This window comes from Mustela nigripes, chromosome 9 (assembly GCF_022355385.1).
Source record: "Mustela nigripes isolate SB6536 chromosome 9, MUSNIG.SB6536, whole genome shotgun sequence".
Classification (NCBI taxonomy): Eukaryota; Metazoa; Chordata; class Mammalia; order Carnivora; family Mustelidae; genus Mustela; species Mustela nigripes.
The window spans coordinates 909-28,044 of record NC_081565.1 but is presented as its reverse complement, the minus strand read 5'-3'; the positions used below and the strand labels follow the sequence as shown (position 1 = coordinate 28,044).

At 54.1% G+C, this 27,136-nt stretch overlaps 1 protein-coding gene across 1 annotated transcript in view; it reads left to right on the top strand.

Annotated features, from left to right (window-relative positions):
• The window catches only part of CACNA1B (calcium voltage-gated channel subunit alpha1 B), a gene marked incomplete at its 3' end in the record, with an annotated part of 179,569 nt that extends 152,636 nt beyond the window's left edge, over window positions 1–26,933 (top strand). The window contains exons 35-44 of the mRNA XM_059412121.1: window positions 576–667; window positions 3,209–3,353; window positions 8,510–8,637; window positions 14,238–14,334; window positions 17,313–17,421; window positions 23,130–23,237; window positions 23,962–24,074; window positions 25,074–25,201; window positions 26,525–26,660; window positions 26,817–26,933. Of these exons, the coding sequence (XP_059268104.1) occupies window positions 576–667; window positions 3,209–3,353; window positions 8,510–8,637; window positions 14,238–14,334; window positions 17,313–17,421; window positions 23,130–23,237; window positions 23,962–24,074; window positions 25,074–25,201; window positions 26,525–26,660; window positions 26,817–26,933 (1,173 nt within the window). The remainder of the gene's footprint in view (window positions 1–575; window positions 668–3,208; window positions 3,354–8,509; window positions 8,638–14,237; window positions 14,335–17,312; window positions 17,422–23,129; window positions 23,238–23,961; window positions 24,075–25,073; window positions 25,202–26,524; window positions 26,661–26,816) is intronic.
• Window positions 26,934–27,136: the final 203 nt, after the last annotated feature.

Here is a 27,136-nt window from a genome sequence, read left to right as displayed (position 1 = left end):
AATGTATTTTTGGCTGCTTTTTTTGGTGGATGTATAAGACAGCAAGGGTCACTGATCTTTGTTTTTGGTGAAGATGTGATAGTTCCTAAGTTTTTCATCCAGATTACAGATTTTAAGCTAAGTATAGTTACTGACTTGTTTGCATTCCTAACGCCAAAAAGAAATCAATTAAAATGGATAAAAAGCCCATTGTGGTATTTGCACAGACACTTAAAAAGAAACTTTCAAGTTGATCTCCTAGCTATTATCACAATAATTCCCGCCTCGGAGTCACTGATGACAGAGTGAACTTTCTAGTGCGTCCATCTTCCATACAGAGCAGCCCATGTACGCTGAGTTCCGGCCGCGTTTTCACTGGTGTGCAGACTTGTGCCTGCAGACACGTGGAGCTGGGGGGGGGGTGCAGGGACACATTTGGCTGGAAGCACGGGCCCCTTCAGCCCCTGCTGCCGTGGAGGTGGCTAAGGGCTGTGTCCTAGGCCTTGTGGGTCCTCACAGGCACACACCCTCCTCTGCCTGGCCACAGCTCCAGGGGTCCCAACAGCACCAGCCTGCAGCCTTCTTTCTCCTCTCAGGTTTTTGGAAATATTGCGCTGGATGACGACAGCAGCATCAACCGGCACAACAACTTCCGGACGTTTCTGCAGGCCCTGATGCTGCTGTTCAGGTGTGTTGGTCGGGGGTCAGCACAGGCTTGGGGGCTCCTCCGTTCAGGAGGGACGGGGTGTGTGCCAACCCAGCTCAGGCTGGCCTCCCCTCGGTGGGCCTTCCCAGCTTCTTCTCCCCTTTTCTTGGTATCCTTCCCTAAGGGTTCCTTAGGGAAGCCCCCAGGGGAGGTTAACCTGAGAGCCCCAGGTGTGAGGCTTGCCTTGACCACCTCCGCTCAGGTCCCTGGTGGTGGCCAGAAGGCCTTAGTGAGGCTGCGGCCAAGGGTCCGGGAGGACAGAAGGTGTCCAGCAGGATCTTCTTTGGTGTGCTGGCTGTCAGCTTTCCATCTGCTTACCTTGTTGACAGCAGGGTCTGTGGGACTGGGGGAAGCAGGGCAATGGGGCTGCTGCTGATGGCGAGTGTGCTACTTAGTGACCCAAGGGACTCAGCTGGCCAGACCCACTGGTGTGAGTGTGCCTCCAGCTGCCCCCTGGGCTCACAGGACTGCAGTTCCCTAGGCTTTCCGTCCCAAGTCCAGCGTCAGAGTGGCTTGGTCCTGGCTCAAGTGCCTCCCGGTGAGGATGTGCTCGGGAGACCTGGGGGCACCTGTTGTTCTGAGACGTGACACACTCTCTGCAGACTGGGGGCTGTTGACCCTCCCGGTTTGGGGGCTGAAGGGAGAGGGGTGAATGTGTCTCCCCGCCTCCAGAGTCTCCTTTTGTAAGGCAAGCCCACCACCGTGACCCTTGGAGGGAAGAAAGGAGCTCTTAGGAGGGACTTGGGGAGCAGGGGGGCTGCCACCCGGGCTCCTTCTTGAGGTTCCCACATGTGTGTTTCTTTTCTTTCTTTCTTTCTTTTTTTTTTTTTTTAAAGATTTTATTTATTTATCAGAGAGAGAGAGAGAGCGAGCACAGGCAGACAGAATGGCAGGCAGAGGCAGAGGGAGAAGCAGGCTCCCTGACGAGCAAGGAACCCGATGTGGGACTCGATCCCAGGACGCTGGGATCATGACCTGAGCTGAAGGCAGCTGCTCAACCAACTGAGCCACCCAGGGGTCCCTCTTTCTTTTTTTTTTTTTTTAATATTTTATTTATTTATTTGACAGACAGAGATCACAAGCAGGCAGAGAGGCAGGCAGAGAGAGAGGAGGAAGCAGGCTCCCCGCTGAGCAAAGAGCCCGATGAGGGGCTCGATCCCAGGACCCTGGGATCATGACCTGAGCCGAAGGCAGCAGGTTAACCCACTGAGCCACCCAGGCTCCCCCACATGTGTGTTTCTTTATGCAAATGTTTGTAAGGCCCAAGCTGGGGGAGCCCCACACAGTTAGTCCCAGGCAGGGCCTGTGGGGTTCTTTCCATGGAGGGAGAGCAGACAGGTCTGCTTTGCTAGGCTGCCCGGAGAGAATCGGCTGACTCTTGTTCTTTCAGTCAGAGGCCTACACTTTCTGCAAATGACATCGTCTCTCCAGACTTTAGCTGTTACGTTCGTTTCATCTCTTCGTCTGTTAATGTCCTGCCTCAGGCTGCAATAGCGAGGCAGGCCTATGAAACCAGCCGCAGCTGGAAGTCTTTGTTCTCAAAGATCTCTTTTCCTCCCTGATCTCTGAGTCACATAGGAATGCCCATGTCAGTCAGTCCTGGCACAGGACACCTGCCCTGCAGGAAAAGCCCCCTACTCCTGGCCACTGGTGATGGACAGTGGGCGCGCTTGTGCCCAGAACGGCCACATGGGCACACCAGGTGGGGGGCACCCAGGCCTCTGGTCTACCTGCAAGTCTGCGGGACTTCTGGCCCTCATTCTGACTGCATATCGGGGACAAAAGTCCATGAGGAAGGTCCTCCATGGTGGCCGCTCAGGTTGGTGGGGTTGTTCTTGCAGTGTTCCAGAAGCAGCAGACGCTGGTGTGGCTGGAGTGGGCTGAGCAGAGGCCACTGAAAGAGAACAGGCCGCACGGAGTTGCAGCAGTTGTGTACATTTTGCATTTGCAGTGAGCCGGGGGTTGTTGAGAGAAATGACCTGCTCTCACCTGTGTTTGTTGGACCCACTTGGGTGTTGGGGGGTGCGGAGCAGGAAAAGCCACTCGGAAGCTGTTGCAGAGCTCAGGGAAGGTGATGGTTGCCCAAACCCAGGGTGGCGAGAGGCAGTTAGGGTCCAGCTGTTCTTTGGAGGTAGAGGAGCGGATGAGCAGGGGTGGTGAGGGGGAGTGGAGGCAGGGATGACTGCAGCCTGTTTGGCCTGAGCAACTGGAGGGGTGGCATCCCCACCTGTTGAATCAGGGAGGGCGGGGACGCCACCTGCTGTGGGAGGGGCCAGGAAAAGCTGAGTTGGCTTTGAGGGGCCCAGAGGTCCTGGGGGGGCACTCACCATGGCGCTGGCTTCTGGTGCACTGCCTTATTTTCAGTAACTAGTTCTTTCGAGGTTAATGATCAGTTTGCAAACCTAATGCCAGAGGATTCTGAGCCCAGTGAGGGTGTGCACTGGAGCCCGCTCTTCTGGGAACCCTTCTCTGGCTGGTCTGGCCCTTCCTTCGTGGGCCTCACAGCTCTGCCCTTCTTCTTAGGAGTGCCACGGGGGAGGCCTGGCATGAGATCATGCTGTCCTGTCTCAGCAGTCAGGCCTGTGACGAGCACGCGAACGCCAGTGAGTGTGGGAGTGACTTCGCCTACTTTTACTTCGTCTCCTTCATCTTCCTTTGCTCCTTTTTGGTAAGTGCTGGTCACTGTGCCCATGTGTCCACCTGTCTCAGTCCATCTCAGGTCCCCCACGCCTCTCACAGACCCGGATACCGATTCATGTCTCGTTGCAAGCTGATTCCGTGTAGATGGTCCTGCGTCTCCGGAGACGATGACCTATAGAAGGACCCACTCTGTGATGAGCTCCTGTGGGCCTTTCTTTCTCAGAAAGGGTTTTAAGTTTCCACAGGACACCTGTCCTTTAGCCTTTAGCCTCTGTCACAGTGGTGAGTTACAGAGAAGCAGCACTCCAGCCAGCGTGCCTGGGGTGGACGAGCCTTGGGAACTGGGGCAGTGGGGAGCTCAGTGGACTGGGTCCTGGGGGCGTGGATTTTGTTCCAGGTCAGCAGACACCTCTGGGAAACTTGGAGCAGGGGCATGACACAGTCTGGCACACGTTTCCAAACCTTGCTCTGGCTTCTGCTCAGGAGAGGCTGAAGAGTGACCGGGGAGGTGGCTGGAGATGACGGTGCCTAGAGAAGGGTGGGAACCAGCAGGACAGGAGATTAAACATGGGCATGAGAGCAAACGAGGAAGAAAGCAGCCCCTGCAGTCTGCTGGTGCGCTGGAGAGAAGCTTTCGTCTATGGCCAGCGGGGGTGTCAGGTGGTGCGGCGGCTGTGGAAGTCAGCATGGCAGCTCCTAGATAAGGGAACACTAGAGTAGCCATCTGATCCAGCAGCTGCACTCCAGGCACACGCCAGAACTGAGGGCGGGGCCTCAAGCCAGTGTTTGTACACACACGTGTGCAGCAGCATCATTCATAATGGCCTGGAGGCAGAAGCAACCAAAGTGCCCACCAGTGAGTGAGTGGTTGTGACATGGACACACAAGGGAGTACAATTCGGCCTTAGGAAAGTGGCTCTTCTGACCCATGCTACGGTATGGATGGCCTGTGAAGTCATGACGCTAAGAGAAAGAAACCAGTGGCAAAAGGAGAAGTAACGTCATGGTTTCACCTGTCTGAGGTCCTTAGAGCAGGGAAGCTCGTAGAGACCGAGAGCCCGAGGGCAGGCACCGGGGACTGGGGGAGGGGATGGCGATTAGTGTTTCATGGGGGCAGGGTTTCAGCTGGGGAAGATGGAGCAGTTCTGGGGACAGGTGGTGGGGATGGTGCCCCTCAGCTGTGCACTTCAGAGTGATTAAATCGGAAGCTCGTTGCTATGTATGTTTTACCAAATTCAGAAAATGGTCTTAAAGAAGAATTAACATAAATCCTATTCAAACTCTTTTTATTTTTAGAGGGGGGTGGGCAGATGGAGAGAGAGAGAGAATCCCAAGCAGACTCCATGCTGATTGCGGAGCCTGATGTGGGGCTTGATCTCATGACCCTGAGATCGTGACGTGAGCTGAAACCAAGACTGGGATGGACGCTTAACTGGCTGAGCCCCCCAAGGGTCCCTTACTCAAACTCTTGCAAAAAGTAGAAGAAGAGAAACATCTAACAAATCATGTGATACTGCCATTATACTAATACCAAAAGCAGGAATGATGCCACAAGAAAGATAACTACAGACCAACGTCCGTGCTAAGTACGCAGTAAGGATCCTGAACAAAATACTAGCACACCGGTTCCCATAGCACGTTAAGGGGTTAGACACAGTGATCAGGTGGGATTTATCCCAGGAGTGCAGGGATGCATCTTCAACCTACAGAGACTGACAAATGTGATGAGGGAAAAAACTCACATGATTATTTCAATAGATGCAGAAAAGCATTTGACAAAATTCAACACCCTTTCCTGACAAAAGCACTTAGCAGACTCAGAACAGAAGGGAACTTCTGTAATGTGATGAAGGGCATTTATGAAAATCTACAGTTCACATTAAAACTTAGTGACGAAGGACTATAAACTTTTCCTCCAAATATCAGGAACTAGACAAGGATCCCACTTCCTTATCACTTCTACTCAGCATTGTGCTGGAAGTCCTAGTTAGAGGAGTTAGGCAAGGAAAAGAAATAAAAAGCACCCAAATTGGAGAGGAAACGGTAAAGCTATCTCTATTTGCAAAGATATGATGGTATATGTAGAACATCTTGAAGAACACACACACACACGCACACACGTGCACGCACGCACGGTGCTAGAACTAATAAATGAGTTAATCAAAGTCTCAGAGTACAAAATTACACATAAAAGTCAGTTATGTTTCTGTGTACCAGCAATAAACAACTTGAAAAGGAAATAATTCCATTTCCAGTAGCATCCAAAGGGATAAAATACCTAGGAATAAATACCCGTGTAGATGAAAACCTTAAATAAGTTAAAGAAGACCTAATTAAGTGGAAAGACATGCAGGCCCATGGATCCGAAGACTTCATGTTGGTGAGGTGGTGATGGCCTCACAGAGTGAGCTCCAGATTCAGTGTGGTCCCTGTCAGAGCGCCAGGGCCCTTTCTACAGGAATGGGAAAGCTGGTCCTCAAATTCATATGGAAGGACAAGGAACCCCAAATAACAAAACAATCTTGAAAATTAAAGATCAAGTGAGAGAACCCATGTTTCCCTATTACAAAACTTACTGTGAAGGTACCATGAGTCAGAACAATGTGGCTGAAGAGATACTTCTCCAAAGAAGTTATACAGACGACCAGCAGGTACATGAGAAGGTGCTCAGTGTCCCTGTCGTCAGGGAAATGCTCATCAAGACAACAGCGACCCATCGCCTCGTCCATTTAAAATGGACTATCATGGAGAAGACATGAGGTGGCAGGTGTTGGCGAAGATGTGGAGAAAAGTGAACCGCTGTATTTGGTCAGTGGGAATGTAAATTGGTACAGTCACTATGGAAAACAGTATATATGTTCCTCAAAAAATAAAAAATGGAGCTAAGATATGATCTAGCAATCCCACTTTTGGTATACATCCAAATGGAAGGAGAGGAGGAGATTGAAGACAGATCTGCATGCCCACGTTCACTGCAGCATTTCTCACAATGGACGAGGTATGGAAACAACCCAAGTGTTCATCAGTGGATGAGTAGACAAGGAGGACTTGGTGTGTACACACACACACACACACACACACACACATACACAGTATTCAGCCATGGGAAAGAAGGAACTCCTTCTGTCATTTGTGACAACATGGATGGATCTTGAAGGCATTGTGCTAGGTGAAAAAGGCCAGACCGAAAAAGACAAATACTGCATATATCACTTACCTGTGGAATTTCTTTTGGAAGCCAGACCATAGAAACAGAGAGTTGAAGAACTATTGCCAGGGACTGGAGAGTTGGGGAAGTAGGGATAAGTTGCGGAAAGGGTGCACACCTTCAGCTCTAATATGAATAAAGTCCAAAAATGTGAAGTAAAGCATGGTGACTATAGCTGATAACATGCATTGTATAACTGAAATTTTCTAGAGGGCAGAATGTAAATATTCTATCAAAAATATGTGATGGACGTGTTAGCTAGATGGCAGGGGTCCTTTGATGATGTGTGTGTGTGTAGAGACTGGAATATGTACTGTAAGTGTCTTGTAATGATGTCAGTCACATTTATCTCAGTAAGGCTGATGCGGGGACAGTAGGTATTGGCATAAGGATAGACCATTGGAGTGGGACGGAGATTCCAGAAATAAATCCAAATATCTATGGACAGTTGATTTTTGACACGGATGCCAAAGCTGCTCGGTGTGGCAAGAACAGTTTCTTTGACACATCGCGAAGAGACAAGCAGATGTCCACATCTGGAAAAAAAGAAGATGGACCCCTACCTCACCCCATATACAAAAATGAACCTAGAACTGGTAAAAGACCTAAATGTAGGAGCTAACACTACAGATCTCTTAGAAGAAAGCATGGGGGCAGATCTTGATCTCGGATTTGTCGAAGGATTCTTAGATTTGATGCCAAAATCACAAGCAACAAAAGAGAAAAATAAATTAGAATACTCAAAATTAAACACTTTTGTGTGTCAAAGGGGATTATAAAAAATGTGAAAATGCAATCTAAGGAATGGGAGAAAATATTTACTAATTGCATATTTTTAAGGGGATGATATCCAAAACACATAAAGAACTCTCAGAACTGCAAAAGACAAGGATAAAAAAAAAATGGGCAAAGAATCAGAATAGACATTTTTGGCCAGAAGGTATACAAAGTGGCCAAAAAGCACATGAAGATATTCATCATCTTTGGACTAAACTCAGGAAACTCAGAGCCACACACTTGCTCCACACTCACTGGGATGGTTACAATAATAAGAATTTTTTTAATGGGAAATAACCAGCATTGTCAGGCACGTGGAGAAATTGTGACTCTTGCGCATTTCAGTAGGAATGTAAAATGCATCAGCTTCTGTGGAAAACAGTTCAGCCCTCGGTGGCAACAACCCAAATGTCCTTCCGTGGGTGGACAGAGAGACAAACTGCTGTGTACCCCACGGGATGTTATTCAGCCTTAACAAGCCGTGCGGTTCGGCGCCTGACAACTGGGTGAGCCTCATGGGAAGCGGAGAAGCCGGGCCCGGGAGGCCCTCGATGGCCCTGTGCTGAGGGACTCCTCTTGCAAGAAACACCGCAAGGAGACAAGCCTGTGGGTACCGGACAGACACTGTAGGGAAGGGGGACAAGTGAGCGACTCCTTATGGCACAAGGCGTTTTCTGGGGTGATAAAGAATTTTTGAAACTCGAGGGGTGGTTGACTGATGTTGCGAATAAGTGAAGCCTCTGGATTGTGAAATATTGAATGTATGTTCTGTGAATTTCAACTCAATTAAAGGGGGAAAGAAGCCAAGCTTTTGGCCGCCAGAGTCTAAACCCCTAACTCCGAAGTCGCTGCTTCCCTTGACAGCCAGCTTTGAGGGGATGGTGGTGACGGAGGTGGGGCAACTCGGTGTGCGGACGGGGCGGGGGTGGGGGGCTTGGGAGAGTTGGTGGGATCTAGCCCCAGGGCAGGGGCCGCCGCAGGGGTGGTGGTGGTAGGGTGGAGGGCAGAGGCTGCGGGGAAGCAGGGCTGGCTCTGGATGAGCTGCAGAGGCTGCGGGGAAGCAGGGCTGGCTCTGGATGAGCTGCAGTGGCCTCTGCTGCTAGGGTGGTTTCACACAGACTTTGGCAGGAGGGGAAGGGCTAGAGTAGAGGGCAGGCTGAGGTCTCCTTATGTCACCCCTTCTCCTTCCTGTCCTGCAGATGTTGAACCTCTTTGTGGCCGTGATCATGGACAATTTTGAGTACCTTACACGGGACTCTTCCATCCTAGGGCCTCACCACCTGGACGAGTTCATCCGGGTCTGGGCTGAGTACGACCCGGCCGCGTGGTGAGTGGCCCCCGTGCTCCGTGGTCCTCAGGGTGGTCCATGCCACAGAGCTCAGAACAAGGCTGGGGGGCTTCAGACCTGTGTCACGTGAGGTCTGTCCCTCAGTTCTCGGTGGGGCCCGCGTAGGGTGGTGCTAGGTCCCCCTCTGGGTGGCACGCTCCTTCTCATGCCCACGGTGCTTTCACACAGCTCCCTGGGTGCAGAAAAGCTCCAGGAGACCCTCAGCCCAGCCCTTAGCCGCTTCTGAGGGGTCTGTGAGGCTCAGGGCTCTTGTGGAAGGGGAGCATATGGTCTCCCTGCGGGTCTGTCATGTGAGGGGCGTGGAGGGCTCAAGGAATAGGGTGTGGACACAGCAGGAGGGCCTTCCCTCGGGGCCTCACCATCCTCATGAAGCTTGGAGGCCTTCGTGGCACAAATGACATTCCTCCTGCCCATGGGCTCAGGCCTCTCCCTCTCTGCCATCGCCCTTGGGAACAGGAGCCAACACGCACCTGTGTCCCCAGCCCAGGCTGCCAATAGCAGGCGCTCGGTGAACTTTTACTGACATCGAAGGAGCTACCAGGAAGGGTCTAGTATGCTGGAGACCCTCTGGTCCTGGTGGGTAAGGTTACTGTCTTGCGTCAGGAGAGGGGTGGCTCATTTCCAGACAGCAAGGGTGTCGTGAGGGGACCGGCTGGGGCTAAAATGTTGTTCCATGGTCGGCGTGAGAGTCCCGCACACAGGGACTGCTCTTACCCTCGGGGTCGTGGAGCAACGCGGACTCACTGCCCGTCTGTCTGTTCCTTCATCTGTCGCTCCTCACTGGCTTATGCACTCATTCACGCTCTCAAGCAGGTTCTTGAGTAGTTATTCAGGGCACGCTCTGGGCAAGGCCGCCAGGACATGGAGGGGCCAAGAGCCCTGGCTGCTGGGGAAGGCACGGGTCTGCTCCCCGCCTCGGTCATGGTGAGCGCCAGCAGACGCGATTGTGAACGAGCAGGCGTCCGTCCCTCCCACGCTTGGAGGCAAGGGGACGTCTGGGAAGACGGGGTGTGGCCACTCCCACGTCCTCTCTCCGTGGCTCCCCAGCCTGCCTGTGCCCCCTCACGCAGCTCTGGGTGTGGTCACCCCATGTGGTAGAGGCCTGGGGCCGATGGTCAGTGTCGTCGTGGTGAGGACCCTACGGCCCACAGATGGCCCGAGCTCCTACCTGTGTTTCCCTCAACGGAAACTCAGCGAGGGGATCAGGTGCTCTGACCCCAGGGCCCAGAAGGCCTGGGGGCTTGCAGGGCCCCTCAGCCTCCTTTCCTGCAGCCTTCCTGGAGCCCCTACCGCATCCCAGGAAGGCCCAGAGGTTGCTGCGGGAGACCCTTCCCGGGCTGGCGTGCCCTGAGACCACGGGCAGCACCCGCAACCCTCGGGCATTGCTGTGCCCATAGTGTTTCTGGGTGTTCTCCATTGTGAATCTTTTGCCATTTTCACACATTGCCGAGTGAGTGTAACTGTTACTTAACATTTCATGGTGTAGGTGACTGTTTCCATGGCCTTGGGGAGTCCTGCCACTGTGCTGATGTGCCACCAGGCTGGGCCTGCCATGCCCAGTCTCGTTCTGGCGGCAGGTGGGGGTTCTCTAGTCAGGCCAGAGGGCAGGGGAGACTCCAAGCGAGGCTCTTCCCAGGAGGGGCCTCTGGACCATGGGGCAGCTGTTTGCGGCACAGTGTTTCTGTTGGTGGTGTTACCGGGAAGTGGAGATACTGTGGGTTGTGACTTGGACACATGTCCACGTGGGCAGGACAAACGCAGGTTGGTGCAGGCCTGTGAGAAGGGAGGACTTCTCCCAAATCTTTATGAACTGCTGACCCAGGACTTCCCCCAGTCCAGCCGCTGGGGGAGCAGAATGAGGACAGACAGGAAATGGACCAGGGCCAGACTGTGGTTTTGTGATGGCTCAGACTTCCTGAAATCCAGAGTTAGGAAAACAGGGCCTCTGGAAGGCAGAGGCCATTGGGAGCGTGGTCAAGAAAGTCTGTGGAAGAGTAGACAGCAGATAGAAGCCTCGTGCCAGAGGTGGCCTCTGTGAAACAGCACACAAGCTCGTGGTCCAAAGTCACATGGACGTGACCAACAGCTGACGCTCAGACTTGCTGCTCCCACATGTGCCTGGGGCTGAAAACAGAGCTTGCCTCCCGATGGCAGGGGCCAGGGGAAGGCCCAGCAGAGGCCACTAAGCAGACCGAGTCCTGGGCACAGGAGCAAGGAGAGTGCTTTGAGCCCTTCCTGGCCTGTGTGGTAGACGCATGCTTGTGGTCACTGTTATGTCCCAGGTGGCCACTCTGCTGCCTCCTGGTTCTTGGAGAAACTTAACAAACAGCAAAACTTTGTGAAATTTCCACGCTTTCATGTGCGTGTGTATGTGTGTATGTGTGTGTGTTTGTACCTGTGTGGCTCTGGGAGTGTGTGCACAGTGCATATGTGCAGGGATGTTTTTGTGTGGGTACGTGTACAGGTCTGTACACACGTGGCATGCATATGTGCATGTGTACGGCAGACATATACATGTGCACGTGCGCACATGCTTGTGTGTACATGTACGGGTACACACACGTGACTGCAGACATTTGAGTGCAGTGATGTTTGTGTGCTCCTGTGTGTGTTCGTGTGCACGTGTGTGTGAACGCCTGTGTGTGTGAGTGTATAAGGCATGCTTGTGTGTGTACACGCGTGTGGATGCAGGTCTGCGTGGGCGTGGTGATGAAGAAGGCACGGGGTTGTTGCTTCCTGGTGCCGCCCTCCCCCATCTTCGTGTGGCTTCACTTTGTGGTGGTGTGGACCCTCGAAAGGAGCATCACATCCCACCTGTGCGCAGTCTGTCTGCTCGTCTTTGTGCTCATCCATCTGCCCGTCACCATTCCGGAGCCTCCACAGTGTGCCTGGGGCCGGGGGTGTGTAGGCGAAGCAGGCTCGTGCTCTCAGGACGCTGGGTGCGGCAGCACTGGGGGAGATCAGGGGAGTTGTAGTGAGAGCCCAGCTGTTTGGGGAAGGAGAGACCCCGTCTGCCTGGTGAGTCAGAGGAGGTGGCATTTGAGCCAGACTGGGAGGGGCAGGATGGACGGAGCTCCGGAGAAGCGGGTGGGGCAGGGCTGAAGGGAAGGGGGTCTGATTGTGTCTGATGGAGAAGAGAACACATCGCAAAGGGGCTGGAAGGGTGGCTGGGACAGGCGGAGAAGGTCTTGAACTTCAGGACAGACCGTAGCTTTGACTTAATAGACAGCAAGGACAGTGTTTGAGTCGGGACGACGGTCTTGTTCCCCCACCTTCCATCTGGTGCCCTCTGAGGGGTTTGATGGTGGAAGAGAGAAGACAAGCCAAAGAACAGGCTGCGCATTGGGTTGGGTGATTACCGGGGCTGGGGGCTTCACCATGCTTCCAGACCCTTTGTGATGATGCTCTGTGTCCAGTGAAGTTAGCAAGCACCTTGGGTGAGGCAGAATGGGGCTTCCTCTTTCTTCCCTTTTTTCCAGAAGTTTGGATCTGATTGGACAGGAAAGAGAAACGTGTTGGCTGGGGTGCCAACCCTGGGACAAGGGGGTTCTTAGCCGGACCAGCAGATGCCAGGAGATTTGGGAGGTGGGGCCCCATCAGGAGAGCCAGGCACAGGGTCCCAGGCACTCGGGGAGCAAGAGTAGGGGCTGCTGGAGAGGGTGGGGGAGCAGGGCCCAGGGAGAGATGGACCGGTGGTTCCAGTGTGTGCACGGTGGGGGCTGGGGGCCGGGCCGGCCGTGTTCCATGTGGTGTGTCTCCCACCTGCCTCAGGCTCGGACACTGTCTTGGGGCTGCCACGCTTCCTGGGGCTGTCGGAGCCCCAGGGTTCCCTGCAGGGAGCTGCCTGTCCAGCCGCGGGGCTCCTCTTCCTGCCGCAGGCTGGGTGGGTGGGCGGGGCGGGCTCAGCTGCCTTGGTTGCTGTAACCTGTGACGTTTCCTTTCCAGTTGCCGGATTCATTATAAGGATATGTACAGTTTGTTGCGTTGTATTACGCCACCCGTTGGCTTAGGGAAGAGCTGCCCTCGTAGGTTGGCCTACAAGGTTTGCGACTTCAGAGCCTCCATCCCACATACTCTCCCCTGCCCGAAATGCAGACACAGCACACACTCCCTGCCTGGTTTGGGAATGACAACACCTCACCTCTCTTTCCTCCTGCCCTGCCCTGCCCGCACTCCAACCTCCTGGACGCTTCGGTCCCCCATCTGATCTCCTGACCCCTCCAGCTGGCCGGGGAGAGGCAGCCTTCTGAGGCAGTGCACACGGAGCTTTCTGGCTGGGCCTTGAGGGCAGGGGTCGGCTGCTGGGTGGGAGCTGGGGGCCAGGCGCTGCCTGTGCCCAAGGAAGCAGCTGTCTCACCTGGCTTTGCCTCCAGGCTCTCAAGGGTGGGCTGATGGTCAGACAGGCTGGAGGCCAAGGGCCCCAGAGGAGGAGAGCATGGGCACAAGCAGACCAGGAGCAGCTGCCCCTCCCAGTCCGAAGAGCCCAACAACCCAGGGGTTTCTGTTCCCTGAGGGAGGCGAGGGCAGAGGCAGTGGAGGCCCAAGGATGGGCTCCCCTGCTTCACCTCTGGATTGAACCACTCAGCCAAGGCTGGGCACCCTGGGAGGAGGGCCAGGCCCTGGGGCAGTTGTTCCTGCCAGGGAAAAGCTGTCCCTTTTTTGTCCTGGGAGGCCTGCACCTGACCATGTCTCTGGGACCCTGAGCAGGTCCCATAGGCAGGTGTCCCTGGGGGTGGAGTTGAGGCTGCAGGCCTGGTGGCCTGTCTACCTCTGGAAGACACAGTCAGCAGCCGCAGACACCTCCCTGGATCTGGAGCCGGGTCCCGTCTGTGGGCCCCAGCCCTGTTCCTGGCGTGCTGTCAGGGGGGAGTAAGAGTGGCTCCGAGCCACTTCCGACCCCAGCTGCCCACCGCGCACCCCCCTCACCGGCCCCCGCAGTCTCCCATTTCCTGCCCAGCCCTGACTCCCAGCAGCAGCCCTGCCCTGGGCAGCCTCGGGCGTCTCTGGGCTTGGAGCAGGACTCACCCGCCTCAAGAGCCTCTGGGCTCCTTGCAGAACAACATGGCTCCCACTCTAGTTTTCTGGCCTGTTTTAGATTTTTCTCCACTTTTTAGCCTCCAGGCTAACTTGGAAGCAAATTGAGCATTAAGGAACGCTGACGTTTCTGCCGTGGTTCTCAGGCTGGCCTCCTGGGTCAGGCACCAGCTCTCCCGGCATGGTGAAACAGCTCTTTTCCAATTTGGCATTATCTGTGGTTTCTAAAAGCGTAAAATCCGAAGTTGACAACCCAAAGCCGCCCCGATGCAGCCCTTCCTCATCCCTCCATGTTCATTAGCTCAGATGTCACCCCTGCCCGCTGCCCTGCGTGGGGCTGGAGTGTGGAGGTGAGGCTGGGAGGGGCAAGGAGGGGATCGAGTCAAGCAGAAAAGTCCCTCATTTTGCGTATTTTGACTTCGGCCTGTAATCTGACGCTGGTTAACTGGATCTGTTTTCTTGTCTGCTTCCTCCCCCTCCCCTCCTGCCGCACCCCTTCCTGTGGACCCCACCCTCGCCTCTGCCTCTCTGGGCCGGGTCTCCAGTGGGCGCATCAGTTACAATGACATGTTTGAGATGCTGAAACACATGTCCCCACCCCTGGGGCTGGGGAAGAAATGCCCTGCTCGAGTTGCATACAAGGTAGACCCCGCCCCTGCACCCCGAGGCTGGCTGTGCTGGGGATGGCCTCAGGTCTCCTCTGGGGGCTTATCCGTCTGTTTGTCTGCCGCTCTGCTATCTCACTGTTTCTTCCTTTTCTCTGCTCCAACCACGTCCTCTACCTTCCCAGACAGAGGGACATGGATACCACGATGGTGTCTCTGCAGCCGCCCCTTGTTCCCGTGGGTCTGCCCACCCTGAGAGGCCCTGAGAGGCTCAGGAAGACAGAGGCGGAGCCCTCCCCCTGCCTTTCTTCCCTTTCCTTCTCTTTCCTGGAAATGACGGGACAGACCACCTTCTTGACAGAAGCTGCTTTTGTTCTGGGCCCAGGACGGCACTCAGCTTCTCTGTCCCATAAGCGCCTGATGAAGGTGGAGGTATCCAGCCCTTCAGGTCTGACCCTGGGGTGATAGGGCTCTGCAGGGCCTCCGGCACTTAGGAGGAGCCCACACCCAGCTCCACACGTGCAGAACTTCTCGGGGTCTGGGCTGCCGTCAGCCTGGGGAGGAAGCATCCCCACAGTGGGAAGGAGGCACTGTGGCATTGAGAAGGAAGAGGACGCCACGGAGAGGCGTCCTGCTGTCATTCCTGGGGCTTCAGAGGGCTGCTACAGGGTAAGGAGAGCCTCAGGGGCTCAGGTGGTCCGAAGCCCCCTCCCTCCAATGCCCAGGAGGCTGAGCCGCAACGAGGGGTAAACTGAGGGACACCTCCTGGCATCCCTCTTCAGGAGGCGAGCCGGTCACGTGGCCCAGCCCACAGCCTGCTCCCATCTGCCCATGTGTCCTTAGCCCCCCTTTGGTGTATAGGCACCTTCCATCCGTCCAGCAACCCCCCACCTGCCGCCCAGCACCAAGAGTCCTCCTGCAGCTCCTGCTGCTCCCAGAAAACAGAGCCAGCCGGAGTCCTGCGACTCAGCCAGCGTGTGTCTGGAGGCTCCCTGCCCCCGCCCTCTCTCTGAGCAAGCCTCCCAGCAGAGCCCTCCCCTCTCTGGTTCTGTCCACGCTGTCAATGCTCCAAATCTGGGCCTGTCACTGTCACCTGGCCCAGCACAGCCTTCGGAAGCTAAGCAGTTGTCCCTCAAGCCGTCGGCAGACGCCTCTGCTCTCTTCCTCAGCCCTTCCCTGCCTGGCCTGCACGTTGTGCCTGCCTGGAGGCCTGCATGTGTGGCCATAGCTTTGTTCCCAAGAAGGAGAGTTCTGTCCGGACCGGCACCTGGGGTTGGGCTGGGCATGCAGGGCCCCGATGGGCTCGCCTTTGGGCCCCTCCCCAGCTCTGCTGGCCGGTTCCAGGGTGCTGGTCATGAAGAGACCAGGGGCGGCAGCAGGCTGAGTGGGAATGGAGGGGTGTGGAGAGCTGGGGAGGGTGCAGGAGAAGGGCAGAGTGCTGTGCCCAGGAGGGTCTCAGCCCAGGGCAGAGATGCCTGTCTGTTTGCCCTGGCCTTGTCCTGCTGCCGCTTCCTGAGATCCTGGCCCTTCTAGGGCCTAGTCAGGCAGAGGAGAGCCTCTGGTGAAGGTGCCTTGGACAGAGCTCTCTTCTCTTGGTGATCACCTGCTCGCCCCTCCATGCTGGTACCCAACTCCCTGACCCCCTGGAGAGGAATCCCTCTGCCTCTCCTTCTGTCATTGGTGCCGGTCTACAGGGACACCGTGCTCTGGAAAGCCCGTTTTCCTGGTGTGCGTCACACAGGTTATGTGTGCGGTCCTGGGACCACGAGTGGGTGTGCCAGGTGGGGCTTTGCCAGCATTCAAGGGGGCAGAGTCTAGGCTCATGTCTCCAACCACCCAACCTCTATTAGATTGAGGATTGGATTTAGGGCCGAGACACCGGGGACGGGGCTGAGGGCCCTCCCCAAAGGCACTGCTGTGTCATAGGGTATGGGCTTGGCAGAGGACAGGCAGAGCCCAGGGAGGGACCCGGCGTCCCCGTCTCTAGCTCTTGTCTTGCGGCAGAGGACAAGAGACTGCTGAGAGGTGACGAGTGGGTCACGGGTCCCCTAGGGCTCCAGCCGGCCAGCTGGGTGACCTGCCATTCTGAGGCCATTCCAGACACACTGGGGACACTTTTCTTCCTAGACATCACATAAGTTCTCAGAGTCTCAGGCTGCGGGTAGCTGTTGGCTGTTCCTGGAGGTCTGTGGGATGGACACTCGTCTGTCTCCCACGGTTCTGTCCTTGAGAAATGAGGAGAGGAGAGGGGCGGGTCACCTGATGGGGAAGCAGGGAGTACAGCAGCCGGACGCCGCCCCCAGTCTGCTCCGGAGTACTTTTACTCCTGTGCGGTCATCTTGAGCCTCTCCCGAGGAGCCTTCACGTTGGCTCTGTGCAGTCCTACCGGCTCCGGGTCCTTCTGACTGGAAGGTGCTGGCTGCCTATTCCAGGTCCCCTGGCTGGGTGGTGAGAGACAAAGCCTTCCTGGGTGGAGGGAGGCCTCACTGGGAGCTGGAGCCCAGGGCTGTGCTCATGGCTGACCTGCCCTTTGTCCAGGGCTCCGGGCTGCCGGTGGAACGGGTGACCCTGGCAGAGCAGTAAGGACAGGGGTCTTCCCGTCCATCTGTGGGCCATCCCAGGGCACCCCAGCCTCAGTTCTGCAGCCCAGACCCCTCCCTCTTGAGCCCAGGCCACATGCCCCATACTCCAGCCTCGGGCAGGGGTCCTTCCGGCTGAGCACGTGCCTGTTCTTTCAGAGGGACCCAGCCTTCTGGCTTGGTGCGATGCGACAGTCTTTACCCGGATGTCCCTTTGTCTGCGGCTGGGTGAAGCCTCAGCTCCGGTGAGGGTGGGGGTCCAAGGGTGAGTGTGAATGCTGGCAAAACTCCCAGCCACCCAACTTTGCTTGGGCCTGGGCACCTGCAGAAGCCACCCCCAGGAGAAGCCCAGCCTCTAGGGGCCTCCAGCACCTTGTAGTCCCGTGATGGAGGGACCCTGGTAAGCCTGGCCCTGACCTGCTCCCCTTGTCCCTAGCGCCTGGTTCGCATGAACATGCCCATCTCCAGCGAGGACATGACTGTCCACTTCACGTCCACGCTGATGGCCCTCATCCGGACCGCACTGGAGATCAAGCTGGCTCCAGGTGAGCAAGGCAGCATCTGGGGAGGGCACCGAGCCAGGGCCAGGCAGTCTCACTCCAGAGCTGCCCCCGGGGGGGTGTGCAGGGAGGGGAGGAGGGGTGAGGAGGCCTGTCTGGAGGGGACTGAGGACAGGTGCTCATGGCACCTCTGTCGGGCACCAACCTTGTCACCTGACAACCACCCTGGGGCATTGTGAATGATCCCATTTTCATGAGAGGGAGCTGAGGTGCAGTGGGGGTAATCGGCCTGTCCCGGTTACCCAGAGCTAGAGCATGTGGAGGCAGCACCCTTCCAGGCCAGAGAGTCTGTGTGCCTGCGGTCCACTCCCTGAAGTGAGCCCAGTCCCTGGCGTGTCCTCTTCTGAGCTGACAGGACCGCGTTGCCTGTGGCAAATCTAGGAGAGAACAAACCTCCAGTGTGTCCTCCCCACCTGCGGCCTCCTGTGACGCCTGCTGTACCGTCAGAGGAGATTAGAACCACCAGAGGGAATCGCCCTATCCCTGCCCCCACACCGCCTTCCAGACTGCATTCGTGATCTTGAGCTCAGCCATATTGTTCATAGCGGATGAGTCAAGGCCAGTCCCATACCCTACCACCCCTTGCACTCTAGGTCCCGTTCTCATCATCTCCCCAAAGATGTCCCGCCAGAAATTCTGCACCCTGCTTCTTGTGCTATCACTTGTTTCCTCCCTATTGGAGTCTTTGTATCAACATATAGATGTGCTATGATCTCTCCCATCTGCTTCCTCCACCGACTTCCCTATGTTTATTCTTCCTCGCAACTGGCTTCTTGGGAGACTGGTCTGCAGGGTCTGTCTGGTCTCTCCCGTTCACTCCGCAGGCGGGTCTGCACGGCCGTGCTGCGGGAGCCGCGCTTGCTGAGCTGCGCAGTGACCTTATCTTCCCTATCCGCAGCTCAGCCTTTCCTCGGCTGTCACCTCCTTTTTGACTTGTTGAATCCCTTTGATGTTTCTTGTTGTGTTTTCTCATGTCTCCCACTCTCCGGATGTCACTGCACCGCTCAGACTCTCTGCCCCCTCGGTCCTTCCACCTATTCTCATGGCTCTAAATACTGGGAATTCCTACTTCGTGTTTTCAGTCCAGGCCTCTTCCTGAACCCCAGGCCTGCATTCTCATGTGAGGGGCTACGTGAGAAAAGTTATTTACTGTCTCCACTTGGAGGCCCAGGAAGCATTCCAAGTTCACTTGCCTGGACTTGATCGCCACGTGTTCCCCATGGTCGTTCCCATCGCCATCTGTGGAAACTCTCTTCTTCCAGTTGGTCACTCAAGCCAAAGCCTTTGGAGTCATTCTTACCTCCTTTTTTTCATCCTTGCCCCAGTTTTGACCTCTATCCGATCCCTTGTCATATCTCCTGACTCTACCTTCAGTATCTACAGAGTATGATCACTTCTCTGCCCTCGCCCACTGCCAGCTCCTGTTCAAGCCACTGTCTCTTGGGTCTTGGCTAGATTGTTGCCATAGCTTCCAGCTGGTCTGCCTCTGCTCTTGTCTGCCTTCAACATACCAGCAAGGATGATCATGTTGGAAATCAAACCAATAAAATTAATAAAACTCTGGCTAGACTAATCAAGAAAAAGGGAGACAACAATAACCAATATAAGGAATGAAAGAACACCACTACAGGTCCTGCCGCCATTAAATGGATAACAAGGAAATTTTATGAACAACTCTCTGCCTGTAACTTAAATGAAATGGGAATATTCTTTGACACCAACTACCAAGCTCTTTCAGGCATGGATAACCTGAGTGGGTTAAAAAAAGGAAGAGATAATCTGAGTAGCACTATATTTAGTAAATTAAATTATAGTTAAGAGACTTCCAACAAGAAAATCCATGGCCCCGTTAGCTCCATAGGTGAAGTTGGCCAGACATTTAAGGAGGAAATAATACCTGTTCTATATAAACTCTTCCAGAAAATAGAAAAAAAGAGCATATTTTTCAACTTACCATATGATGCTAACATTACTTTGATACCAAGAAGAGACAAAGACAATAAGAAAAGAAAATTATAGATCACTATCCCACATGACTGTAGGTACAAAAATATTCAACACCATTTTCTCACACTGAATCTGGATATATATATTTCTGTTTACTTGATGACAAAAGTAGGGTTTATCCCAAGAATGCAAGTTGAGTTCAAGTTTAAAAATCAATCAATATAATTTACTGTATCAAAGAAGTGAAACTATATGATCATCTCAATAGATGCAGAAAAAGCATTTCACAAAAATTAAGTATCTCTTCATGATTTTAAAAATTCTGCATAGTGTAGTAACTAAGGAAGCCCCTTCAATCTAACCAAGGATATCTGTGAAAAACCTTCAGTGAATGACACACTTAACAAAGAAAGACTTTTCCCCTAAGATCAAAAACAAAGGAAGGATGTCTACTGTCATCATTCCTGTTCAACATCTTACTTTAGGACCTAGCCATTGTAATAAGTTAAGAAAAAGAAATAGGAAGCATACCAGTTGGAAAGGAAGAAATAAAGCCGTCCGTATTTACAACTGGCATGATTATCTATGGAGAAAATCTGAAAGGCTCTAAGAAAAGGAAAATGGAGGTATCTATAAAACAAGAAATTCCAAAGATGGCTGGGAGCCACCAACATCTGGGAACAGGCAAGGAAGAATTCTTTACTAGAGCATACGGAGGAGGCACCGTCATGCTGACACCTTGATTTTGAGCTTCTGGCCTCCAGAACTGAGATAACAAATTTCTATTGTTTTAAGCCATTGAAAGAAGTTACTAGGGGCGCCTCGGTGGCTCAGTGGGTTAAGGCACTGCCTTCGGCTCAGGTCATGATCTCAGGGTCCTGGGATCGAGTCCCACATCGGGCTCTCTGCTCAGCAGGGATCCTGCTTCCCTCTCTCTCTCTGCCTGCCTCTCCATCTACTTGTGATTTCTCTCTGTCAAATAAATACATAAAATCTTTAAAAAAAAAAAAAAAAGAAGTTACTAAAACAATACACAAGTTAGCAAGGCTGCAGGATACAAGGTCAATGTGTAAGAAGCAAATGTATTTCTACATATTAGCAATTAACAATTGAAATGGGAAAAAGTTCCATTAAAATTGCACCAAAACCATGAAATACATCTGTGTTGCTGGATAACTCTACAACGTATACATGTGAACTTTGTACGCTGCCTATTTCAAAGCACTGGCTGAAAGAATCAAAGAAGACGTAACTGAATCAAGCACTGCATCGCCTTCCTGCACAGGAAGACTCCGTGTCGCCATGATGTCAGCTCTTCCCACACTGATCAATAGAATAAATGTTAACCCAACCAAAATCCCAAGATGTTTTTAGGTAGAAATGTACAAATGAATTCTAAAATGTTTGTAGAAAAGCAAAAAAACTTGAGAAACGATTTTGAAAAAAGAACAAAGCTGGAAAACTCAGTCCACATGAATCAGAGACTACCTATAAAGCAAGTCAATTGCAGAGACATGGGTCGGTGGAACACAAAGGAGACTCACACTTACACGGCCAGTGGGTTTTTGATGAAGTTGTAAAGGCAATTAATGGAGAAAGGATAAGTTTTTCATCAAATGGTACTGGAATAATTTAGACAGCTATATCCCCCCAAAAGGGAAAAATCTTGACCTTTACTATCTTAGTCTGCTTGGGCTGCCAATAACAAAATACCGTAAGTGAGTGGCTTAAACACAGAAATTTATTCCTCACGGTCTAGAGGCTGAAAGTCCGAATCAAGGTGCCGGGAAGGTAGGGTTCATCCCCAGGCCTGTTCTCCAGGTTTGTAGGGTGGTCACCTTCTCACCATGTGCTCACATGGTCTTTCCTTGAGTAGGTACAGAGAGTGAACGAATTTTCTGGTGTCTCTTCCCATAAGGACACTAACTCTGTAGGTCAGACCCCCCACTTCTGACCTCACTTCACCCAATTACCTCCTTCTCAGCCTTATACAGTCCCAGTGAGAGTTCAGGTTTCAACAGGTGAATGGGGGTAGCCCATAGCACATACCTTTCATCTCCTACCAAAATTAACTTGAAAATGATCATAGATATAATGTAAAATGTGAAATTATAAAACCTCTAGAAGGAAACACAGGAGAGAAATTTTGGCAATTTTGAGTTTGGGAAAGATTTTTTAAGACAAAAAGCATGAGCCATCAAAGAAAAATCGATAAATTGAACTTCATCCAATGTAAAAAACTTCTGCTTTATATTTAAGAAAATGAAAAGACAAGCTAAAGCAATGGTGAAAATATTTTTGAAACATATATCTGATATAGGATCAGTTTGGAGAATAGGTAAAGGTCTCCCACAACTCAGTAATAAGAAAATAGACAACCTGATAAAAATGGGCAAAGGGTTTGAACAGACATGTCACCGAGATGTATATATGGAAGGCAAGTAAACAGCTACAGAGACGCTCAGTATCTTTAGTCATTAGAGAAATCCAAAATGAAGCCACAATAAGGTAACACTACATGGTTATTAATATGGTTAAAATACTTTTTAAAAGGACAGTATTAAGCCCTGCTGAGAATATATAATATGGGATTCTTGCCACCCTAGTTTGGCAGTTCCTGACGGTTTGGCCCAGCCGTCCCACTCCTAAGTGGGAAGAAAAGAAAACACATCTTTACAAAAACATAGATGCAGAGGTTCACAGCTGTATTTCATAATCATCTCCAAATGTAAGCAACTCAAGTGTTTACAACTGGTGAATGGATAAGCAAATTGTGGTCTGTCTATACAGTAAGATAGTCCTCAGCTATCAAAAGAAACACAGTACCGACGCGTTCGCCAGCACAGATGAGTCTCAAATGCAGGGGGCTGAGTGGGGAAGTCCCCCAAAACAAAGACACCCTGCGATGTTGTTTGTGTGGCATTCTGGAGAAGGCCACATAAACCGGACGAAAAACACACGGGGAGGGGGAGGGAGGGGAGGAGAAGGCCAAGGGTCAGTTACAGTGGGAGCACCGAGGGGCTTTGGCCATGGAACCACGTGGCTTCATGGGTTTATCGCAGTTCACAGAACGGGATAACTGAAAAGGGTGAGTGACACCGTATGCACACCACACTATCCCTGATGCTAAAAAAAAGATAAATCAGTATTTTATCCCTCTGCTGCTTCCCATCTCAGCATCTGCTCCTTGCAGTGCCCAACCCCCATGCCCTGCTCAGTGAGCCTTGCTGTCCTGGCTCATTGTGTGACACACCCTGGCCCCTTTCTGCCTTCAGGGTCATGCACACACGACACATTTCCTGACCACCCTGTCCAACACGGCAGCCCCCCTGGTATTTCTCGTCCCTCCTTGGCTTCTTCTGTACCCAGCGCCCTTGATTTTTAACTTACTGCCACGTTATAAAGCCACGTCGTGCCATAAAGGCAGCTGCTTTGCTTTTGTTCCATCACCTAGAGCAGTACCTGGCACGGGTGGGTGTTCCCTCGGTAGTTTGGAAGGGCTGGACTGCCACCGTGACCTTCTCCACTCCCAGGGCCCATGCACGCAGGCCTCTGTCTCCAGACAGGAGCCCCTCAGGGGCGCTCTGATGGCCGCCCTGGCCACGCTTCTTCCGGCTCCGCCCTCTCTCCTAGCACTGTCCTTGCCCCGTTTTTCTCTGCACCACACCTCTCCCTGCCTGCTCCCCAAGGGGGTATGGGACGGCTGCTGATATCTCTCTTCTCCTCCACGCCCTGTCCCGCCCCAGCCGGCACCAAGCAGCACCAGTGTGATGCTGAGTTGAGGAAGGAGATCTCCTCTGTGTGGGCCAATCTGCCCCAGAAGACCCTGGATTTACTGGTGCCACCCCATAAACGTAAGTGAGGGAAAGAAACTCCCCTTGTTCGGGGCGCCTGGGTGGCTCAGTGGGTTAAAGCCTCTGCCTTCGGCTCAGGTCATGATCCCAGGGTCCTGGGATTGAGTCCCGTGTTAGGATCTCTGCCCAGCAGGGAGCCTGGTTTCACCTCTTGCTCTCTTTGCCTGCCTCTCTGCCTACTTGTGATCTCTGTCAAATAAATAAATAAAATCTTTAAAAAAAAACAAAAACCTCCCCTTGTTCACCCCCTTCTGTGTCCCTCCCAGAGGCAGTGCCGGGACCCCTGGGCCAGGGTGACCTCATTGATAGTCTAGACTTAGATTCCACCTGTGGGGAAACAGTCTTAAGAGTGGGTGCATAGGGACTGTGGGAGGGAATTATTTGGACTTTATTCTGTTGGCCACAGTCCCCCACGTTCCTGGTGGGGGCTGTACTTAAAAAGATCAGAGAACAGCAGGGCGACTCCTGTTAGAGATGAAGAGCTTAAAGATCAACCCCCACATCCCCTTCACTGGGAGGAGATGCAGGGCCCTGTGGGGAGGCAGTGCAGCTCCAGGGAGCATGTGCCCAGTGTCCAAAGATACCATGTGGGGACTGTGCAACTTTGGCCCAGCCCTGTGCCCTTTCCTGAGCGTGTGTGGGGTTCCTCACGGGGGGGCTCTTCCCTTGTCTCACCCGCCCCACCTTCCTCCGCCATACTCTGTCCTGTTTTCTCTCCCTCCAGCCGATGAGATGACTGTGGGAAAAGTGTACGCGGCTCTGATGATATTCGACTTCTACAAACAGAACAAGACCACCAGAGATCAGATTCACCAGGCAACGGGAGGCCTGTCCCAGGTACCGGGTTTCAGGGTTCCCAAGCAGTAACCTCAGGCTCTGACACCCGTTAGCTGTTTCGACAGCAGAGGGAACGCACATCCTCCTGGGGATGGCCCGGCAGGAAAAGGAGGAGGAGGGGTCCCAACTGTGGCTCTCCGCCCCCGAAGTCAGAGACTCCATGCAGCCTGTCTGCTTTCCAGTGGCTGGTCTCTTGCTGGTCCTTGGGGTCCCCTGACTTGGAGAGCTAGTGTTCAGGAGAAGTAGACAAGGGGCTGAGAACACGTTCCCTGCTGATACCACTTTTTTAAGTGGTAGAAGAAAGAAGTTTGAACAACACTCGAGGAGGTTGTTCGGGAAGGTTCGAGGAGAATTTGCTTATCCTGCACACGGCAGGGAGCAGAAAGAGTCAAACTGATGGGTCCAAGGCCATGATCTCTTCCACTCATGACTGACTGGTCTGGTTTGGGGTCCTGCCTTCCTGATGTCACCCTTCAAAGAGAATAACTTACCCACATAGCCAAAGCATCAGTGACCATATGTAGACTCTCTTGTCTAGAAAGCTGCCTGGTGGTCAGGGCTTGCAGGGGCATCCACCCCCCTTGGAACGGGAACTATCTGATGCCCACGCACACCACAGCCCCCCGTTCCCCTGTCTGATGCAGACACCCACCCATGCCCTGGCCCTCACCAAGGCCTGAAATCTCAGAATTCTGCTCAATCTGGGGCTTATGCGGCCTCTGCCCATCAATCCAAGTTGATGAGATGAAATATTTTTGCCATTTCTAAGTGGGTGCAGTCCCCAGATATTGTAGGTGAGGAAGCTGAAGCTCCAAGAAGTGAAGCAACTTTGCTGATGTCACTCACAGGCCAGGCTGGGGGGAAGACTCTGCCTCCCTCCTGTGTAGGGCTGGGGCAGGGCAGAAGGAGCACCAGCCCACGCTGCGGGGACACGGCAGCTTCCTGGTGCACCTGTCTCTGCCCTCAGAGCTCTCCCTCTTCTCTGTGTCCCTTCTGCAGATGGGCCCTGTGTCCCTCTTCCACCCTCTGAAGGCTACGCTGGAGCAGACACAGCCCGCGGTGCTCCGAGGAGCCCGGGTTTTCCTTCGGCAGAAGAGCTCTGCCTCCCTCAGCAACGGCGGGGCCGTGTGCGTACTTGGCCAGGGAGCACGGTGCTGGGAGGAGGGAGGATTCCTGTTGCTGGCACCTCCCAGAGGGGCTCTCTGCAGGCATGGCCGCAGGACACGGAGCCTTCAGGTCCCATCGCCACTTTGGGAGACGGGCTCCATTGTCCACCCTGTGCCCACCTCCACCCAGATGGTTCCCTGTGGGTGGTGCCTGGAAGCTGGTCCAGGCCGGCTGCTGGAGCAGTCTGTGGTGGTCCCCAGAGCTGATTCCCCAGTGTGGCAGGGGTGCCTCTGATGGTACTGAGGCCAGCAGCTTCCGACTGTCCCCTCCCAGTGTGTGTGCCCATTTACCATCCCGGGCAGGGGCCTCTGCCTCTGCTCCCTCCCTGCCCGTTGAGAAATTACTTGTTTCCATCTCAGTCCCCACCACATTCTGTTGACCGCTTGTGTGTATCCAGTCTTCCAAGCCCCTCTAAGATGCCTTTCCCCTCAGATGTCCACTCTGGTCCCGCTTTCTGAAGCAGCTGTATCTGGTGCACAGACTGGTGACATCCTTCTCGCCTGCCCTCCGACTCTTGCCGCAATAATTCTTGGGCAGGAACCACCCAAACCAAGTGCTGTGAAAGAGCAGGGACCTGTCCCGTGCTGTGTGTCGCGGAGGGGTGGTGCAGTGGGCTCCTCTAGCCACCCCCCGGGGCCAGCAGGGTCCCATGTCTGCTCACACCCCATGGGCTCAAACGGACCGCCCACTGAGCGCCAGGGGAGGGGCTTCTGCGCCGCCTCCTGCAGCAGGGGCTGAGATGCGGGCCAAGAGCAGACTGGGCGTGGCTGTCATGCTTAGGGCTCCCGACGTCCTCTCGTCCGCACACGTTTGGACGCTCTTCTTCGAAGCCCGGCTGTGGGTCTTGCCCTGTTAATGAGGTAGGTTTTGCTGAGTCCTACACTGCACGTAACTCAGCAGCCAGGGCTTGCTGGGCACAAGCACAGACAGGATGTCCGTACTGGGCACCGGGCACGTCGTACACGTGTGGTCGCATCCTTGCTGAGAACCGTCCCCGCTCCAGCTACGCGCAGGAGGCCGTGTTTAGGGCTGAGGAAGCTGCTGGCGGGGCCCAGCCTTCCCTCACGCTCCTCTCTGGGGCCCTCTCTGGCCGTCTGCTCGGAGCCTGGCGCTAGGTCCACACCCCTCGCCCTGTGGCCATTTGAGGGCCTGCTGGGCTGCTGGGCTGCTCCTGAACCCAGGCGGAAGGGCCAGTGTAGCTTCCTGGCAGGCTGGGGCCAGGTCCTCGGTGGACATTCCGGGGCCCACAGACCTCTGAGCCAACAATCATCTCTGCTCTACAGACAAACCCAAGAGAGCGGCATCAAGGAGTCCGTTTCCTGGGGCACTCAGCGGACCCAGGAGGTACCCAGTGAGGCAAGGACACCCCTGGAGCGTGGCCACTCCACAGAGATCCCAGTGGCGCAGCCTGGAAAACCGGTGCGGGTTCCTGGGGCTGGGGAGTCAGGCTGGGGATGGCGGACAGCAGAGGGGTGCGGGTGAGGCAGGGATGGTGGGAGACGGCAGGCCCCAGGGGAGGGGAGAAGGTGAGAGTGGCGTGGGGGCTGCCGTGACCGTGGGCCGCTCTGTGCCCAGGCCGTGGAGGTCCAGATGCAGAGCGTGGCCCTGAGAGGTCCTGACGGGGAAGCCCAGCCCGGTCTGGAGAGCCAGGGACGAGCGGCCTCCATGCCCCGCCTGGCTGCAGAGACTCAGGTAGGTGGTCTGGGAGGGTCAGGGTCATGGAAGGGTGCGGGAGTGGGGGATGAGGAAACCTGGCTTGGGGAGGGCTTGTGTCCCACGTGAAGGCTCCCCACCTTATGGCAGCCTGGACGCTGTTGGTCCTGTTGGGGACTTCTAGGACTCCATGATGGACTCAAAAGGAACAGCCAGAGTCCTCTGAGGCCTGCCAAGAGTCT